General features: G+C 36.9%; 1 protein-coding gene across 1 annotated transcript in view; it reads right to left on the bottom strand.

The window, feature by feature from the left end:
• RASA1 (RAS p21 protein activator 1) overlaps window positions 1–18,884 on the bottom strand; it is a 55,428-nt gene that overhangs the window by 26,681 nt on the left and 9,863 nt on the right. The window contains exons 3-11 of the mRNA XM_070743062.1: window positions 17,373–17,508; window positions 15,393–15,463; window positions 13,253–13,370; window positions 11,185–11,216; window positions 9,335–9,387; window positions 7,896–8,046; window positions 3,715–3,793; window positions 2,410–2,530; window positions 1,428–1,584 (exon numbers count right to left, since the gene is read on the bottom strand). Of these exons, the coding sequence (XP_070599163.1) occupies window positions 1,428–1,584; window positions 2,410–2,530; window positions 3,715–3,793; window positions 7,896–8,046; window positions 9,335–9,387; window positions 11,185–11,216; window positions 13,253–13,370; window positions 15,393–15,463; window positions 17,373–17,508 (918 nt within the window). The remainder of the gene's footprint in view (window positions 1–1,427; window positions 1,585–2,409; window positions 2,531–3,714; window positions 3,794–7,895; window positions 8,047–9,334; window positions 9,388–11,184; window positions 11,217–13,252; window positions 13,371–15,392; window positions 15,464–17,372; window positions 17,509–18,884) is intronic.

An 18,884-nucleotide genomic window follows, 5' to 3' on the forward strand; every position in this document is an offset into this window, starting at 1 on the left:
AGGACACCATCCTCAAGCAAGCACTAAAGCACAGCAAAGGAGTGCACCATGTATGGGAGAGAGAGGGGTACAGAGAGGACAGAGGGGCAGAGAAATAGAGATACAGAGAAGGGACAGAAAGAAAGACATAGAGAAAAAGAGAAATAGAGATAATGGTTTTGTGGCTGAGTAAGTGTGGCTAGAGGTTATGTGACTGGATGGGAGTGAGTGACATCAAGTTGGCCACAGCCACCCAGGTTTTATGGCTTCCCATACTCTCCACCCCCCCTATTATAATATCACCATCTTCTTAAAAGGTAGTCAAAATCCTTAGTTGAATTATTCAAGTCTTACTGTCAGGAATAGAAATAGATAATCCATAGGCCATAAGTTAGTTTTAATGTTCTTACACTGATCTAGCCATTCTCCCACTAAAAAAGCACAAACAAAAACTAAAAAATGAGTCATTTACTTCCAGAAATATTCCTTTTTGGTCTTTGTAAAATTTAGAAATCAATACATTGTACAAGTTTTGAAAATGAAAAGATGACTTACAATAACTCTTGAGCAGCAGAAAATATAACGTATCAAAATTTATAACAATACCAAATTAAAAAAGAAAAATGAGGCAAATATATTTTCTACTGTTCAAGAACCACTTATTAGGCATTTTTTGTTTTCAAGACATGTACACTTTATTACTTTTAAAAATGGACTTTCTATTATTTATATAAACTAGAATACTAAAAACATGAGAAAAAAAGATATTCTATCAATATTAATTACAATTTGGATTATTATTGTTACAAGCATTAAAATTATTTGACTTTTCAAGGTTGAAAATAAATTTTGTATTATTAATACACAACACACAAACAAACACACATTAATGAAAGGCAAATATTGATGAATGGAACAAATTTAACAAAAATTAAAATACAAAAAAGTAAAAAAGCAAACCAACCCCAATTTCTATTGGATACATCAATGATGGCTAACCTTTTCGGGACCAAGTGCCCAAAGCGTGCAAATAGGTATGTGCACATAAACCCCAAAATGCAATGCATACACGACCTCCATTATGCACGTATGCCTCCTGAATGCAGCCTGCTCCATGCATGCACTCCTGCAGCCCCCCCCCCTTCTACATGCAGGCACTCCCGACATGCCCCCTTCCCCCCTGCTTGCACGTCAGAGACCCGAAGACCAGCTGGCCAGTGGGAGGCATGCACACAAGCATGGCAGAGCTGGAGTGATAGCTTTCATGCCCAAAGAGAGAGCTCTGCGTGCCACCTGTCAGGTGTGCCATAGATTCGCCACTATGAAAATATATGTTGCTGCTATTCTCCAAGTTTAAAATCCCACTCGGATATTGTCAGAACAGTGTCTTTACATTTACTTCATTAGTGATAAAATTAACCACAAAATATTTGAAAATAATATCTTACCTGCCAAACAGACTATCATGTACGCCATAGACAGAACATACACTAAGATCTATCAGTCCTTTGGGTTTAGTTGCTCGCTTTTCACTTTCAAAATAAATAAGCTGAGCATCATTTCCTTCTAAAATAAAGTACAAATTCTTCCACCGCTTTCCTTTACCTGTAAACAAGGTAAAGAGGCAAGGTAAAGTGGATTTTCTATCATCAAGTCTGTGACAGTCTGACTTCTAAAATTATCTTTGTCAATCCTGCCTTACTTGTTCAAATTACCCAATTTTTTAAAAAATGGATCTTTAACAATGGAATGGGACATAAGGTAAACGTTTAACTGAACTCAAATTTTGATTGAATGCTGGGAAGATTCCCTATAGACCGAGTATGAATGTATAAATTCATACCTGTCTGGAAGTTTCAAGTTCTATACATCATAAGCAGAAAAAAAAAGGAAAATTGCAGAAATGCATTTTCTTCTTGAAGAATATCAATATATAAATATGAGCTAAAAAGACAGTAATATGCAGCTACACTCTATATAAAGCATACAAACTGAGTATAAGTAGATGGGATTACATTATGTTTATACCACACAATATTATTTATTTGTTATTAATTAGATTTTATGTTTTTTTACAAATAATTAAAGGTAGTAAAGATATCCAACAACCCTTCTTTCTTCTATTTTCCTCACAGAAACAATCCTGTGAGGTCGATTGGGCTGAAAGACAGTGACAGATCCAAGGTCACCAAGCTGGCTTTCATAGCCAAGGCAGGATTTGAGGTCTCCTGCTTTCTAGCCTGTTACATTAACCACTGGACCAAACATGCTCTATTTAGTATAATTTAAGATTTCCTAAACTGCAGTATATACAAGATTATTCTGATCACTGACACTGTATGTACTTGCCACAAGTGAAGTAAAATTTAATTGAATTGTCAGATATTCACAGCCATTCTTAAAAAAAAACCCTCTATCATTTGTACTTACTTTTTTTAAGTAGATATCCTTTTTTAACAATATTTTTATAGAATGCATCTTTAGTTTTTCGCCGAATTGTATTGTAAATTTCTTTTCCATCTACAACATCGTTAAGCACTTGCCCCTGATGCTGAGAGGAAAAAAAATGTTAATTTTTCACTCTGAAACATTAGAATTCTACAATGCATACTATAATACACGGTTTAGTTCATGCTGTTGCAAGATACTAATTAAAGAATAGTATCTTAAATTCATTGTATAACTTTGTCAGCTATTTCTATACCCCCCTCCTCTCACCCTGTATACATTTTTAATCCATTTTCCCATATCCATCTAGAGTAAATTAACAATACAATAAAGCAATAAGAAACAATGAAAAGTTTATTGTCCTTTTCATTTTAGAAATCTTTGTACTTAAACTAATGGTTTTAAAATTGTGTTATCTCTACTTGCATTATTTAGTTTTTCAACTAGGAACAGGAACAATATGCATGTTTCCTATTTCTGTTTGAAAGTTCGGGAATTCTTATTCCATTACTCTTGTAAGCTTCTATTTCATGCCTTCCGTCACAATATTTCCTGGCCTACCTACTTTGGTTGGTTTGCTTAGTTTTGTTTTGTTGTCAACTTCATAATTCTGAAAACAAGTGGATCTGCTTGTGCTTGATTTTGTTCATATAACAGTTCAAGTACAGCATATTACTATTGTATAATAGTAAATAGAGTAATAAAGAGTGTCATTATTAATGTTTTGTTTTTAAGTATTAAGGATTTAATTATAAGTCATATTCCAATACATAACAAGAAAGAAGATCAACTTAAAAGGATAATCAAATAAACAAGTGTTATAAAGGTTAGAATTTAAGTGACCTATAAAATAGTAAGCTTTTGGACCAAAAAGCAATTATCTCATTACTAATATTAATTTAAAATACAACTCTTTCTACTGAAAAATAAACCAAATTTTTATTCATTTTATTTATTTGATGTTTTTATCCTATCCTTTCTACTTTTAAAACTAGCCCAAGACAGTGAGCATAGATAATACTCCTCGCTCCTCCTATTTCCCTTACAACAGCAGTCCTGTTAGGTGGATAGACTGAGAGTAACTGGCCAAAGTCTCCAGCTGACTTTCATGCCTAACGTGAGATTACAACCCAGTCTCCTTCTCCTCTTGCACACCACTTTACCATTGGCTCTTAATACACATTTGAAAGGACGTGACAAAAAAATATCTTTCTTTTATGACTTTTTTTGTATTTTTGCAATTACTAGAATCTTTAATTACAATTAAACATTCATGTAATGACTCACCTGCATTGGAACAGGATCTTTAAGATAATAGCCTTCAACAATCTGTTCTTTTCTATAGTGATCTATGATATCTGCTATACTGTTAAAAGCAAAGCAAAACAAGTCAATTAAGAGTTAAAATTTTTATAAAATTGAAACAGATGAGTGCAAAAGTATAGCCTGTCTACTGAAATTGTACGTTTTAATGAATTCTCAAATGAAAAGAAGTTGACACAACCAACACAAACGGTAAAGCTAAGTCCAGCATGACATCTTTCTGAAAATTTGAATGCATTTGTACTATGTGCAGTTGTTTATTTGTTCAAAAATAAGATAAAACTGAGCATTATAGTTGCAAAAAGTTTGGTCACTTTTCCAGTTCGCAATTTCTAATGCCTCTCTATTAATATTAGTTCCTATGTTTCTAAAGATGTCCTGTATCTAGCTAACATAGAGGGGCGGCATACAAATCTAATAAATAATAATAATAATAATTTGTGCCACTTTTTGGAATCTTTTTCTACTTTTTCTTGAATAATTATTTTAGTTTTAAAATATTCTTAAATTTTTTAGATCTGACATATTTTCATTATTTTCACCATTCAAGCCTGAAGGCCAGACTTTTTTATTTTTCTGGTAAGTACCCTGTAGTTTCTTTTTCTTTTTTTGTTAGATACTTAATTTCTCTTTACTGTAAGGCAGTGGTTCTCAACCTTTCTAATGCTGCGACCCCTTAATATAGTTCCTCATGTTGTGGTGACCTCCAACCATAAGTCTAGCACCAATTCTCCCAACAGAGCTTAAATCTGATTGGCAGGAAGGTCAGAGGGATACCCCCCACTGTAAACACCTGATTTGTTGGATTATACAAATATGTTCCAAGGTGCCAGAATAGAGGTTTTAGTTCCCAACACCATGGGAAAATTGTCTTAGGCGACCCCTGTGAAACAGTCATTCGACCCCCAAAGGGCTCCTGACCCCAGGTTGAGAACCACTGCTGTAAGGACTTCAGGATTAATTTGCAGGTATTTTTCAGATTTTCTTTCTGAAATACCCAACTTTTAAAAACTTTATTACTGACTGTGTCATATTAGCTGTTGATATTTAGTTGAATCCATTCTTTTGCTCACCTGCACAATATTTAATGAGCCACTAACTGCCCTCTAGCTGTAAAAAATAACTACCATTTCTTTTTTTATTTAAATGCTTTATCCATTTTTTTCTAGAAATGTACTTTACGTAGTTGTGGCTGAACATTTCAATTTTGTTCTATTGTTTCAAAATGTCTTTGGAGATTCACAATCATCCACAACACAGTTGTCCCCAAAATGTTCAAAAGGCAACTTTTTCCAAAAGGCAACTGAACTTTGTTTTTTTCCCCTTTAAAAATACTTTGCTTCTTTTTCAAAAGAACTGAAGAAACTTCTTGGATGAGAAGCCAAACTTTTCAAAGACAAAACCAAGAAAGTCATTGCCTTTTGGAAAATCACCTTCTGGTTATAGAAACATAGAAACATAGAAGACTGACGGCAGAAAAAGACCTCATGGTCCATCTAGTCTGCCCTTATACTATTTCCTGTATTTTATCTTACAATGCATATATGTTTATCCCAGGCATGTTTAAATTCGGTTACTGTGGATTTACCAACCACATCTGCTGGAAGTTTGTTCCAAGGATCTACTACTCTTTCAGTAAAATAATATTTTCTCATGTTGCCTTTGATCTTTCTCCCAACTAACTTCAGATTGTGTCCCCTTGTTCTTGTGTTCACTTTCCTGTTAAAAACACTTCCCTCCTGAACCCTATTTAATCCTTTAACATATTTAAATGTTTCGATCATGTCCCCCCTTTTCCTTCTGTCTTCCAGACTATACAGATTGAGTTCATTAAGTCTTTCCTGATACGTTTTATACTTAAGACCTTCCACCATTCTTGTAGCCCGTCTTTGGACCCGTTCAATTTTGTCAATATCTTTTTGTAGGTGAGGTCTCCAGAACTGAACACAGTACAGTGATCCCCCGGTTATTGCGTCCCCGACCATTGCGAACAGGCTAATTTGCGATTTTTCAACCCGGAAGTCAAAACACCATCTGTGCATGCGTGCCCTTTTTTTCTATGGGCACGCATGCGTAGATGGCGCCGGGCAGATCAGCTGCTGGGCGGCTTCCCTAGGTCTTCCCCCTCTTGGCGGGCATCAGCGAGGAGTTTCCCCACCGCCCACGCAAACTCCTCGCTGCTGCCGCTTCGCTCGGGCCGCTTCCCAGCTGAGTACTCAGCTGGGAAGCGGCCCGAGCGAACGGCTTGTCCGCAGCCTGCCTGCCTGCGGGCCCGCGGCTCGCGCGCCCTTCTCCCGCCCACGCCGTTCGCTCGGGCCGCTTCCCAGCTGAGTACTCAGCTGGGAAGCGGCCCGAGCAAACGGCTTGTCCGCAGCCTGCCCACGCCGTTCGCTCCCCCTCTTGCTGGCGGGAGGGCGAGAAGCCCTCCCCAGCACCCGCTCGCCCGCCCTTCGCCCGGCCACCTGCCGTTCGCTCGCTGCTCGCCCGGCCACCCGGGTTCGGGGGGGTGCTGGCAAGCCGCCCATGCCGCCGGCGATGTTTTAAAACAGCCGCGCGGCTTTCCAATGAGTCCCGAAGACAAACGCGGAAGTTTGACGTTTGTCTTCGGGACTCATTGGAAAGCCGCGCGGCTGTTTTAAAACGTCGCCGCCGGCATGGGCGGCTTCCTAGCAGCCCCCCAAACCTGGGTTGGGGGTCCGGGGGGGTGCTGGCAAGCCGCCCATGCCGGCGGCGACGTTTTAAAACAGGAACCCCAATCTTCGGCTCCTCGCTAGCGCTGCGGGAGTAAAAACACCATCTGCGCATGCACAGATGGTGTTTTTACTTCCGCAGCGCTACTTCGCGAAAACCCGCTCGTTGCGGGGGGTCCTGGAACGGAACCCTCGCAATGATCGGGGGATCACTGTACTCCAAATGTGGTCTCATCAGCGCTCTATATAAGGGGATCACAATCTCCCTCTTCCTGCTTGTTATACCTCTAGCTATGCAGCCAAGCATCCTACTTGCCTTTCCTACCGCCCGGCCACACTGCTCACCCATTTTGAGACTGTCAGAAATCACTACCCCTAAATCCTTCTCTTCTGAAGTTTTTGCTAACACAGAACTGCCAATGCAATACTCAGATTGAAGATTCCTTTTCCCCAAGTGCATTAAAACACATTTTAAATTTTGTAGAAAAAAGTATGAATGTATGTTTTAATAATTCAGTAATTAGTATCTTATAAATAATATTAAAACTCTTCAATGAAACAGAGGCCCAAATAATAAGGAAAAAAAGTAAGCCAAAAATTCTGATATAAACAAATGGTTATATGACAATCTTCACCTGTAGCACGCTGCATACATTGAGATATGGAACAGTAGCATGTCTGTTACTGTTTTCCTTTGAAAATGGGAAAGTGGTCTCACACTAGTTTTCTATCTGGCATATCAAGTCTCATATTTAAAAATATAGGCATGCAAGCATAAAAACAATTTCTTTCTCCCATTTGATTATATTGCTTTGAAATGGTTCATTTTAATATGAAGTTGAGGAATATTTTAAGTATGGGTTTTATAAACTGTTGATCTATTCCAAATATATTCTTATAGATGGTTGGGATGATTCCTGTACGGTGTAACTGAATTCCATAATATAGGTTAGGGCAAATCTTTGTAAGTGGGAACTAAACTTAGTACTGTACTACTAAAAGTTATTCAAACATAGTTTAGCTTAACATACTTTTAAGAACTTGAAAAATAAAATGAAATATACTCAGTATAAGTGCAATTTTATGTCCTAAATTTTATCTTGTATGAAAATTAAATGCAATGTCTACTGATAAAGCAATGATACTTTTAAAAGAAATATAGCAGAATCCACTCTTATGTTCCAATTGCCAAGCCTTTTCATTTAAGATCTGACAATGGACACATTATCTTACTCATTTGAAAAGATGTACAAAATTTTTATTTAATGTATTATATATATATATTTAATTTTTCATCTTTCAAATGAAAAAGAATTGTAACTTATAGAATTCTCCCTCCCTGCACAAAAAATAAAAAAATTAAACCCCACAAAAGTCTGATAGAATTCAGTATATACCATTAATGGCAATTAACCGAATACATAACATAAATTGTAAAATACTTGTGCAACATACCTGTTATAGTATCTGCCCCCCATCATAAACTGATTATTTGGTGTTGGACATATTTTAAAACGCTGTATGTTTTCACTGGTTCGAAAGTAGAGTGAGTAATCTCCAGGTGTATTATCAGAAGGCCTCACAAGAAAACTGGATACTTGACCCACTAATTATAAAGACGAAGAAATAGTTACAGATGTTTGTCAATAAATCTGTTTTATTAGTCTGGAATTTAGCATGCAGCAGAAGAAAAATCAGTTGCAAAAAGACTTGTCATTTTTTCTCAGGATAAAAGGAGTCAGGAATTTCTAAAAAAACCTCTCAAACCTTTTCATGTCTTATTTTGCAAATAAAACCTACTATATCTTAAAGTAATCCCAAATTTAAAAAACCTTTGCTGAAAACCCCCCCATATTTTTATAGTAGAAAATTTTGGCAAATACTAGAGTAATATTTAAATTTCAACTTAGGCATGAGATAAGATACTACTATCCCTGAAACATATGTACAGTGGTCCCCCGAGTTTTGCGATCTCGATCATTGCGAAACGCTATATCACGATTTTTCAACCCGGAAGTAAAAACACCATCTGCGCATGCGCGCCCTTTTTTCTATGGCCACGCATGCGTAGATGGCGCCGGGCAGATCAGCTGCTGGGCGGCTTCCCTGGGTCTTCCCCCTGTTGCTGGCGGGAGGGCGAGCGGCGGGCATCAGCGAGGAGTTTGCGTGGGTGGCGGGGAAACCCCAGCGCCGCTTCCCAGCTGAGTCCTGAAGCCAAACGCGGAAGTTCGCTTCAGGACTCAGCTGGGAAGCGGCGCAGGCGAACGGCGTGGGCGGGCGAAGGGCGGGCGCGCGGGCAGGCAGGCGGCAGACAAGCGGCGGGCGGACAAGCGGCGGGTGTGGCAGCAGCGAGGAGTTTGCGTGGCCGGCGGGGAAACCCCAATCTTCGGCTCCTCGCTGCTGCGGCGGAAGTAAAAACACCATCTGCGCATGCGCAGATGGTGTTTTTACTTCCGCACCGCTACTTCGCGAAAAACCGATCATCGCGAGGGGTCCTGGAACGGAACCCTCGCAATAATCGGGGGACCACTGTATTCCCTCAGTTTCCATTCTCCCATCTGAATATTCCGATGGGTTTTAGTTATCAAATTGTGGAAAACTGACAATTCATTTCCCTGACAATTTGAAACACTTAATAATATATACTATAAGTCGTAAAGTAGTTTTAATGTGTTATTTTAAAAATCCCACCAACTCCCCTAAAAAGTAGAAAAATCATTTCCTAAGAACATGTACGACATTTCAGTCCTAACTCTATCTTTTGATAGAATTTTATATAGTTTTATATAGTCAAAAATGGACCTTTTCTTTCTTTTTAAAAAGAAGCAGTGGCATATAATATTAGCATACATTTCATATTAACAGACATTAAATTAATTAAAATTCATACATACCTGTCATCAGCAAACTATAAGCCTCTTGTTTCGAAATCTTTCCATGGAACCATCTTAAAGAAAACAACATGCATTTTACAAATGACAAAACGCATTTACAAAAAACCAGAAACGTAACATTAATACTCAGATTCTTTTATATCAGTTAGATTAAATGTTAACAATATCTGATAAATAAGTTTTAAAACTGCTAGGTTTTTTTCTGAATCAAATATATTGCTCAAAAAAAAATAAAGGGAACATTCAAATAACACATCCTAGATCTGAATGAATGAAATATTCTCATAGAATACTTTGTTCTGTACAAAGTTGAATGTGCACAACAGCATGTGAAATTGATTGTCAATCGGTATTGCTTCCTAAGTGGACAGTTTGATTTCACAGAAGTTTGATTTACTTGGAGTTATATTGTGTTAAGTGTTCCCTTTATTTTTTTGAGCAGTGTATAATAGAAAACAGCAACTTGATCTACTTCATGAAAGGACCACCTGGAAGCCAGAACCTGGTCCAGAATGTGGTGGGGAATGTTGGGAGCATCATGATATTCCAGCAGGACCTTATTGTTTTGCAAACTGCACTAGTTGCCAATTGGTTTCTGAGTGAAATTCAAGGTGTTGCTTATCACCTTTAAAACTCTTCATGGCATACAGTCTTGATTATTTTAGGGACCGCCTATCTCCAATTGTTTTTGCTTGTACAATCAAAAGGAATGAGTGTTCTCTGGATCCACTAGATTGAACAGTGTTATCTTGAAGGCAGACTGCTTTTGCAGTTTTTTTCCCTTTGGAACAATGTCTACCCAGAGATTCTTGCACCTTTTTCCTTGTGATGTCTAGGAAACTGTTATAAACCTGGCTTGACCTTAGGATAGAGAGGGTGGAGTGGTCCCTTTTTATTATGTTTGTTGAATGGCTTGTGCATTGTTTTCCAGTCAGCTAGGGTTCTTTTTTTACTTCTATCTCAAAATATTGATTTTTATTTTTATCTGTAACTTGCCCAAGGATCTGAATGTTTCTAAATTTGGTAATTCAATTAAAATAGTATGTTTAGAAAACATTTCAAAGCAAGCTTTATTTCTATTGCTATTAATTTATCCAGATGAATATATTTTATTCCTTTTGTTCTTTTGTTGTTTGATAAATTCTCTATTGTACTAATTAATCATCCCAATGGTAAAAAATTGTGACTAATATCAAACAAAGAAATCCTGATATGTCTTTTGAGTCAAAATTAGAATATAGATTTTTGAAGTTTTAAAATTTTTCTCATTATGAACATTAAAATAGCACTAATTCAGTGTTCAGCCTCAGTAAATTTATTTGTGCTGACTGTTAATTGGGCTCATTACAGATAGTCCTTGACTTACAAGAAGTTCATTAGTGATAATTCAGAGTTATAATAGCACTGAAAAAAGTGACTTATGCTGTTTTTCACTTACGACCACTGTAATATCCTCATGATCATGGATGCTTGGCAACCGGTTCATATTTATGATGGTTGCAGTGTCCTAGGGTCATGTGATCCTCTTTTACTACCTTTTGATGAGCAAAATCAATGGGGAAGCAAGATTCCCTTAACAACCGTGAGACTAACTTTAACAACTGTAGTGATTCATTTATTAACTGTGGCACGCAAAATCATAAAACGGGGCAAAACTCACTTAACAATTGTTTTGCTTAACAATGGAAATGTTGGGCCCAATTGTAGTCATAAGTCAAGGACTACCTATATGCATCTAGGCATACAATCTTCTTTTATGGGATGATGTCTTTGGCACATAAAAAAGCAAGGATGAGCATGCTTAAAAGAACATACACTTAAATAATTATGTATCAAAATTCTACACTTACATTTTGCCTTCATGTGGATCTTCCTCTCTCCCCTAAGAAAAATATGAATCATAAGTATGAACACAAAATGATTGTAGAATTAAGCATGCTAAAGAATTCTGTTCTCTTTAGAAAAAAACATAATTAGTATAATTCAGAAAATTTAAAATCAGGTTGTTCTGAATCAGAACAGAGACTCTTTTCATGCTTATTCGGGAGTGCACAGTACATTAGACAACAAAGCTTTCTGCAAATGAAGTTTATAAAGAAATATAGTCTATGATACTTAAAAATATCTAAACATTTTAAAATATGCCCCAGTTTGACATCCTTAGTAAAAGAGATTGATAACATCCCTCAACAAGCAGGTAGCAGATGTGGTCAAAGGATTCTCCACACAGTACCTGGTGTGTTAATTGCACCCATTCCTGAAACATGAGGTCTGGGTACAGACAATCATATTTTAAAAAATATTGTTTATTAAGTAATTTTAAAAACAACATATCTATATCTATATACAAATATACATATATACAAATCAAAGTACATCAAACTCCACATAACATCCACATACATAATGTGACCTAACAAAAACAATAAATAATACAGTAATACTGTACCTCATGATACGAACTTAATTGGTGCAAGGAGGAGGTTCGTAAGACGAAAGGTTCGTAAGACGAAACATTGTTTCCCATAGGAAACAATGTAAAGTCAATTAATCCGTGCAACCAAACCCCACCCCCGCAAAAAACGGCTTTTGGCGACTGCTGGGAAGCCGCGCGGCTGTTTTAAAAGGTGACAGCCGGCCTGGGGGGCTTCCCAGCACCCCCCCGTTCGTGGGGGTGCTGGGAAGCCCCCCAGGCCGGCTGTCACCTTTTAAACAGCCGCGCGGCTTCCCAGCTGTCTCCCGAAGCTGAACGCCAAAGCCGAACTTCCGCGTTCTGAGACAGCTGGGAAGCGGCGCGGCCCCGAACCCCGAACTGGGTTCGGGGGGGGGGGGTGCTGGGAAGCCCCCCAGGCCGGCTGCGACCTTTTAAAACAACCGCGCCGCTTCCCAGCTGTCTCCTGAAGCCGAACGCCAAAGCCGAACTTCCACGTTCGGCTTCGGGAGACAGCTGGGAAGCCGCGCGGTTGTTTTAAAAGGTGACAGCCGGGCTGGGGGGCTTCCCAGCAACTTCCCGAACCGAACCCGGGGTTCAGAAAAATTTTGCCTCTTCTTACGAACTTTGTTCGAGTTACGAACCGGCGTTCGGGAGGCTTCTGGGAAGCCCCACCGCCCGGCTGTCACCTTTTAAAACAGCCACGCGGCTTCCCAGCAGTCTCCGAACGCCGGTTCGTAACTCGAAAAAAGTTCGTAAGAAGAGGCAAAATTTTTCTGAACCCCGGGTTCGTATCACGAGTTGTTCGTAAGACGAGGGGTTCGTATCTTGAGATACCACTGTATTAATATATTTTTGCTGTGTTTCGTATCATCATATTATATACTGTACCACTTTCTGCAAATTTGGATAGTCATATAAAGAAATAAACATGGTCCCTGTGTTTAATCTTATTTCTATTTCCTATCCAAAGGAAGGAAGGAAGGAAGGGCTTGTCCTATCATTGTGTGTAGTGAGGGGGTTGTTGGTACTTCCTTAATTAGGTTGTTGTTTACTACTTGATTAGTTCACTGCTGGATTGTTTGTTTGATGCTGCTCCTGGTGTTAATTTCTGCTTATCTGGGTACTGATTTTGGCAAGAGATGTACTGGTCTTTTTGTTTCCTTTTTAGCTTTTTTATTGCCTCTTTTGAATGCTGTTTAAATATCATTTATATCCCAGTTGATGGCTAATTTGTCTGACTGGCAAGTTCCCAGAAATACTTACGGGATTACCACTCTCAGGACTCCTAGCAGAGACTGTAATGCAATGTATAGAAACAATAGCTTTTCCATACATACAATTAAACATATGGATCTGGTATATAGATGACACCGTTGTCATAACAGAAAAGAAACAACTGGAGAATCAAGAATCAATAATATATCCAAAAGAATAAAATTCACAAGAGAAAACGTAGACAACGACAGTTGAATAATATTACTTACCACTTCCTCTACTAAGTCTTCTACAATAAGGCCTTGTTCATCTGTACGTAAATTGGTAACCCACATCCATCCATCTTCTAATTCATTGTGGACAATGAACATGTCTCCTTTAAGGAAACTACAGGTAGTTAAGGTAAAATGTATTAATTATTTAAATCAACCCTCAAGCCAACAAAGTTACACTTTGATCAACTTGACCTAATTTCTAATCTGTCTTTGTAATTTAAATGAATTTCTTATAATTTCCCCCCAACCCTTGGACATTAATCTGAAATCCCCTAAAATATATTTTTAATCACATTCTACTTTCAAAATTGTTACAATTGTTATATATGATCCCATAATTATTTACTAAGAAGTATATCTACTTAAATTTGGTGTTACTAACACTTTGGTATATACATATAGAATTGGATGCTGCTTTAATAAAATTACTTTAAATAGCATTCTTTAAATCTAAACTTATACCATATTAACTATGTGCATCATTTCCATAAATTTGACTGACTTCACTATTAATTAAATGATAAACAGAATTTACACTGAAACAAAAGAATGATTGTAGTGATTGTTTTAAATTACTATTAGTTTAAATTACCATATTTTTCAGCATATAAGACACATTGGACCATAAGATGCACATTAGTTTTGGGGGCGGAAAACAAGGGAAAAAGGCCTCTGCCTCCCAATAATTTGCCATATAGCAAACATCAAACAGTACAAATGATATACACTGTTTGCTGTGCATGTGTGCATATGTGCATGTGTGTCTGACCCGTAGAAATAGCAAATTGGAGAAATGTACATTACAGCAGTACATTAATGCCAGAAAGTTTTCTTTTTTAAGAAAAAGTTTTATTAGTTTTCAAATATATTTTGAAATAAACAAATAAGCAAACAACAACAAAATAAATTAAAAAGGACAAAACAAAAAAAATTATAATATCAGCAAACATTCACTATTTCTTCATTGCTACATTGGGTATTTCATTAATTCCTATAATGATATACATATTAATTAATTACAGTAATATTCATATTAATTCATACAATCACAAAATCCCTATTCAAACCATCAATATTTACATGTTTATATCTTTTGTTTTACTAGCTTTTATGTATCTTTTGTGATCTTTTTATTTCTATTTCTTAACACTTAAAGAATTGGAGAAATTTACATTATGGCAGTATATTAATGCCAGAAAGTTTTTTTAAATGTAGTCACAATAACTCCTCCAAATTATTTAAATAGATCTACTCCAAACATGACAAAGTCAGGGTTTAATTCACCTGCCTTATCTTAATACTAAAACCGTCCACTGTTACATTTCAGATTATACTTTTACAGATTTTTAAAATTAATGTGGCTTTCTGGAAGTATACTCTGCTGTTTAAAAGAAGATACAATTGCACAGGGCTTCTTCAGATCAAGCATTTATTTTAAAAAGCGTCTTCATTTTGTTAAGTTGTCTAGAAAAATAATAAAGCAGTCTTTAAAAAATAAGCCTAATAATTTGAACATTCTATAGACATTTATAGACTTACTTCCTTGCATCCAGTCTCAACAACTGATTAGCACAATAAAATAAAATTTTGCTTCTGCTTCTCCCTTCTAGCAATTTGCCTCCTTGCAGTTTGAGTTTCATTTTCATTTTAGCACCTGGGCCTGCCTGCAGCCTCAATCAACTGCTGGCCAGGAGGTTGATAATCAGTTTTTATAGTTTATTTAAAATTTATAGTTATTGACTTTCTTCTTTGCATCCAAATTAAGCAGTCCTACATTGCCAGCAGTCCACCTCTCAGCAATTTTCCTCCTTGCAGCTAGTTTTACTTTCAGTTCTAGCACATGGCCTGCCTGTGCTGAATCAGCTGTGGGTTGGCAGGCTGCTAATGCACTGTGCTCTTTGCTGCAAGGAGGTAAATTGCTGGTAGGCAGAGACCAAAGGATGGGGGTGGCTGGGAGAAGCTACATTCGGTGTATAAGCTGCACCTAAGTTTTCACCCTCTTTTGGGGTGTAAATAGGTGTGTCTTACCCTGCAAAAAATACGGTAATAGAGTGTAGTGCCATTTTAATTCTTACAAAAATCTAACAAATATTAAACCAAGTGTACACACATTATTTAGCATTCTAAATTATACCTTATTTCATCTGTTTCTGGCACTTTAGTATATGGCAGAATGGCTCGGACTCTCCTGCGGTCCTCTACTGGCTGTAACAAAAAAAAAGATATTCTGTTTTGAAGAAAAACTTCAGAATTGGTATAATGAATCTAGACAAAATCTCCAACATATTCAGACCCACAATTTACAATCAGCTTTTTTCCCTTTCCATTCCTTCAGTCATAAAGTTCCAACTGGCCAAAACCAATTTCAAAACCAATAAAAAGATCAAGATTTTTATCTAGGTTTCGATGTAGCATTAGAAATAAATGTAATTTAATAATAAAATAATTGCAGTGAGGTTTTTTATGATTGGGATACAATCATGTTTTAATTAAGATTGGTATAAACAAATATAAAATATTTGAATTTGTGCTAGATATTTGCTGATTTTATTTTGTAGAATTTAAATAAGTTACCAGAAAAATCTTTGATTTATATTCAAATTGTGATTTATAAAAATAGATTGCATTACAATTAATTAATGTCATATTATTATTATTTTGTTGGTTTTTGTCCAAAATTTCTCTCTATATTTATTATGTATCTATAGAGATTCTAAGTCATCCAGGTCACGGTTGTTCCAAAGGTGCTTTTTCAAGAGGCACCTGGAATTTCTTATTTTTCTTTGAAGATGTTTGTATTCTCAACGAAGGTTTTTCGGCTCTGGAAGATTGTGAGATGAGAAGCGAAAGGTCTTCAAATGTTGAAACGAAATGTCTTCAAAGAAAACGCAGTAAGTCTAATTTCCTCTTGCAAAAGCACCTTTGGGACACCTTTATTCTACCTGTCCAAGTTGAGAAAAAAGACTATACAAGCTTTTGGAACTTCCAGAACATTTCATCAGGTATTATCTATAAAAAGAAGGAATAAAGAACCACAGAAGTCCAAAAATATTTATTTTTGTTCCCAAGGTAGACCCAGTTGGCTGATTGCAGGTGTTCTTGGTATTGTATTACCGTATATTATTTATTTTCTCCTGAAAACTGTATTGTTCTGTATTCAGTCTATATCACAACTTTTATTCTGGGACTGACTTTGATGTAAAGTCAGTTCCAGAACTGTAATTATTCTGTGTCAATCTAGTTAATTAGGTATGGCATTTAGTTCCTCCAAAAAAGTGAACAAAGCTGTGAATCTTGAAACAGTGATTTTCAGTTTCTAATTCAATTTATTCTTTTTGTCCCATGAATCAGTATTGACTCCTGGCAACTGAAGTTCTCTTGACAAGATGTTTGGAAATGATTTAACATTGCTGTTTCCTAATGCTAACAGAGTGATTGCTTGTAACAGTGATGACAAACCTTTTCTTGTCCGTGTGCCAAAAGAATGCGTGCATGTGCCCACACACCTTCCCTCCCCCATGCATGCACACACCCAGCACATGCACACAATTCCTCCTGTCCCTGCACATGCACACAAACCTTACTGAAGACTGGGACATGGAAAAAATGGCCAAACCATAAGTGCATTTTCTGAACTTTAAGTTTGTCCATTGGGCTTTTTTTTTTTTTTTACACTCTGGGGCTTCAGGAAACTTCCCTGAACCCTCCGGAGTGCAAAAATACAGCACAACAGGTAAAACAGAAGTGCGTTTTTCAAACCTCCGATTTGTTTGTTGGCATTTTTTTGCACTCCGGAGCTTCAGGGAAGCTTTTCTGAGGCATCCGGAGGGCCAAACGGCCTTTCCCAAGGCCAAAAATTAGCTGGCCCAGCATGTGCAATGGTACTGACATAAGGCAACGTCTCACATGCCTTCCAATATGGCTCTGTGTGCCACCTGTGGCACGTGTGCCATAGGTTTGCCATCATGGGCCTATAAGGTTATCCTTTGTGCTTTAATAGAACTCATTATCTCCAGATTTCCCACCTGGTACTTTAACCAGAGTACCAATCTGATTCACTTCCAATTAATTTCAAATATACAAAAATGCACATTCATATATAAAAAATACATACCTCTGGAGGTGCTACAGGAAACAATAATTTTTCCCCTTTAAGCAAACAAGACACATGGCTGTAATACCCTATTAGATCAGAAAGTGAAGAAAATCGTCGGCCACCAATGTAATAATCACCACACATTGCAATAATCCTATCAGAGAAAATAATAATCAATATTAGTATAATGTCCTTTTCTACTAAAAAAAGACTGCACATATAACAAAACTAGAGGCAGTCTTCATTAAGGCATATTCTTTCAGCAATTGTTTGAAGTTATGATGATGCTGCACAGGAGATGCTGGTAGCTGTGTCCCTTTCTGCACCCCTGCAGTACTGTCAACTTCCAAAAAACAAAATCAATGGGGAAGCAGGCAGTTATTTGAAAAAGGTGATCACCTGACCACAAGACACTGTGATCATGTGGCATTCGCCTAACTATAGGGCAATTGAGAATATGGAATTGCTGTCATAAATTGGTGTGATCATGTGATATCACACCTTACAAGCAGATGGCTTAATGACAGTTCTCCGTTGCAAATGGTAATCAAGAATTTAATTTATATTCTACATTTCTATTCAACCAGGAAGTAAGTTTTTTAAGGGTACAGAAAGATAAAAAGCATAATTTAAAATTAATATTACAATTGATTGATTAATTGATTGATTGATTAGATTTCTAGGCCACCCCTCTCTGAAGACTCGGGACAGCTTACAACATATTTAAAAAACAGTACATTACAATAAAATCAATCCAAATTAAATTAAAATTACAAAGCAATCTAAAATCCCTAATAAAATTAAAAATCAATCACATCCATTCGTATAGCAATCATACAATCATTCGTTGGCCAGGGGCTAAGATCTAATTGGGCCAAGCCTGACGACATAAATGAGTCTTAAGACTCTTACAAAAGTCAAGGAGGGCGGGGGCAGTACGAATCTCCGGGGGGAGCTGATTCCAGAGCGCCCCCCCCCCCGAGATAATAACATCAGCCTTATTCTTCTTTTCAGCAAATCAAAGATAATTTAGACTTAGATTTAGAATAACTTTATTGCCACTTTGAATGTAATTGTCAATTTGAATGTAACACTAATTGGTATACATTAAAATGAATTTTTGTTGTATACAGCTCTCAAAGGGTCCCAACCTCCAATGTACACTACATAAGCATGACAAAATAAATAAATTAAAAATTATGCATATATCCACATATATTGTATGAAATGGAGAAACTGTCTAGTCAATTTATTTTCAAAATCATGGAAAGACAGATCTCTTTTGAGAATTTTGTCTAGAACATGAGCAACATTAAACAAAGCCACATTTTTTTAAAAAAAATGACAGCTGTACAACATGTGGCTAAACTCTCAGCAGCTGCCATTCTTTAAGCAAAAGAAGCAACCTTTCTTGATTCTTTCCAACATTTACAAATTAATCTGTTGTTTTTAAATTAGAAATTATATCAAGCATATATGCTAGAAAAAATATGTTTGACATACACTTCACAATATTTAAAAGTTTGTGAA

Source organism: Erythrolamprus reginae, chromosome 2, assembly GCF_031021105.1.
Source record: "Erythrolamprus reginae isolate rEryReg1 chromosome 2, rEryReg1.hap1, whole genome shotgun sequence".
Taxonomy (NCBI): Eukaryota; Metazoa; Chordata; class Lepidosauria; order Squamata; family Dipsadidae; genus Erythrolamprus; species Erythrolamprus reginae.